The 1,495-nt window shown below is 43.3% G+C and overlaps 1 gene segment (V, D, J or C); it reads left to right on the top strand.

The window, feature by feature from the left end:
* Positions 1-525: 525 nt before the first annotated feature.
* LOC118003505 lies at positions 526-1,262 on the top strand. The segment is given in 2 exon segments: positions 526-664; positions 826-1,262. Coding segments are annotated over 2 exon segments (489 nt in total).
* The last annotated feature ends 233 nt before the right edge of the window (positions 1,263-1,495 follow it).

Genomic DNA, 1,495 nt, shown 5'->3' with positions numbered 1-1,495 from the left:
AGGGAGAGACAGAATCTTCAGCAGGCTCCATGCCGAATGCAGAGCTGGACTTGGGGCTCAATCTCACAAAAATGAGATCATGACCTGAGCCGAAATCAAGAGTCAGACACTTAACCAACTGAACCACCCAGGCGCCCTGATTCCTTCCTGATTTTAAAACATGTAAACCAGGCCCATCACCGATAAAACAGCAACAGGATCTACCTCTTTTGAACTTCATAGTGACTCAGTAGTGTGCAGAGGTATAAATCTTAATTTTTACATTCTTACTGTGCCCTTTATCTCTGATCTAAGATATAATTTGCTTGACTGTTGCTGCCTTGATTCACCTGAGTCCCTCAGAGGCACAGGCTAAGAGAAGAGCATTTCCCCAGTGAGTTCAGTAGAGATGTGACCACAAGAGGGCAGTGCACCTGTGCTGATGCAGAACACTTGGAGGGTTCATTTTAGTGCATCAGATTGGCTACGGCAGAAGCAGGGTCTTTTTCTTATTGGCTGGTAGACAATGTAGGAAAGTACTCTGTTAGAGGAAAGAAGGGATGGCCTGACAAGAGAAGCAGCTGAGCTGGCTGGAGGCTGCAATTCTGAAGCTGATCTTAATTGGGAGGAACCATGAAGACATCCACGGGAGCTTTAATCATATTCTCGTGGCTGCCGCTGAACTGTGAGTTGAGGGTTTATGGGAAACAGTGTATTAGTGGATATTCTTCAGAGGTCAAGACTGGCTTCACTCAGGTTTCCTTCAGTTAGTGTAGAAAAAAAGAATTCTGAAGCAGAATAACCTGGAATCTCTTCTCCTTTCTCTGACCTTTTCTTTCTGCACAGGGTTCAGCCAAGGAGAGAAGGTGGAGCAGCATCCTTCTACCCTGAGTGTCCAGCAGGGAAGCAGCTCTGTTATCAACTGCAGTTATTCAGACAGTACCTCAAATTACTTCCTTTGGTATAAGCAAGAACTCAGAAAAGGTCCCCAGCTCCTTATAGACATTGGTTCAAGCATGGCCACAAAAGAAGACCAAAGACTCACTGTTTTTTTGAATAAGAAGGCCAAACATCTCTCCCTGCACATCAAAGACACCCAACCTGAAGACTCAGCTGTGTACTTCTGCGCAGCAAGCACACATTGCTTCCCAGGCACCTGCTGCCTGCACTCAAACCTGGGCCTGGGGCAGCCCCTTGTGTCTGACACAAAACTTCAAGTTTGCATTTGTCCTATTGTTTGTCTGCAAGTGGAAGCTAATGTGTTAGACATTAAAAGCATATAAGAGGAAGATTAAGCTCATGATGACCTGGACAGAGTTAGAACATTTTGTTAGATGACTGTTGCTTAATGGATTCTTGAAGGCAGTTAGTAATGTTTTATTTTGAAATTCGGGTTTTAAAGATGATTACATTTGCTATTCAGAACCCTGTCATACAAACAATTTTAATAAATTAGCACACCCTATTATGGATAAATGTTTAACTCTTGTCTTTCAAATGTTGCAAATGTTACTTT

Source organism: Mirounga leonina, unplaced genomic scaffold, assembly GCF_011800145.1.
Source record: "Mirounga leonina isolate KUSES-001 unplaced genomic scaffold, KU_Mleo_1.0 Mir_91, whole genome shotgun sequence".
Classification (NCBI taxonomy): Eukaryota; Metazoa; Chordata; class Mammalia; order Carnivora; family Phocidae; genus Mirounga; species Mirounga leonina.
The sequence above is the reverse complement of the archived record's forward strand: the minus strand, read 5'-3'. Positions and strand labels throughout refer to the sequence as shown.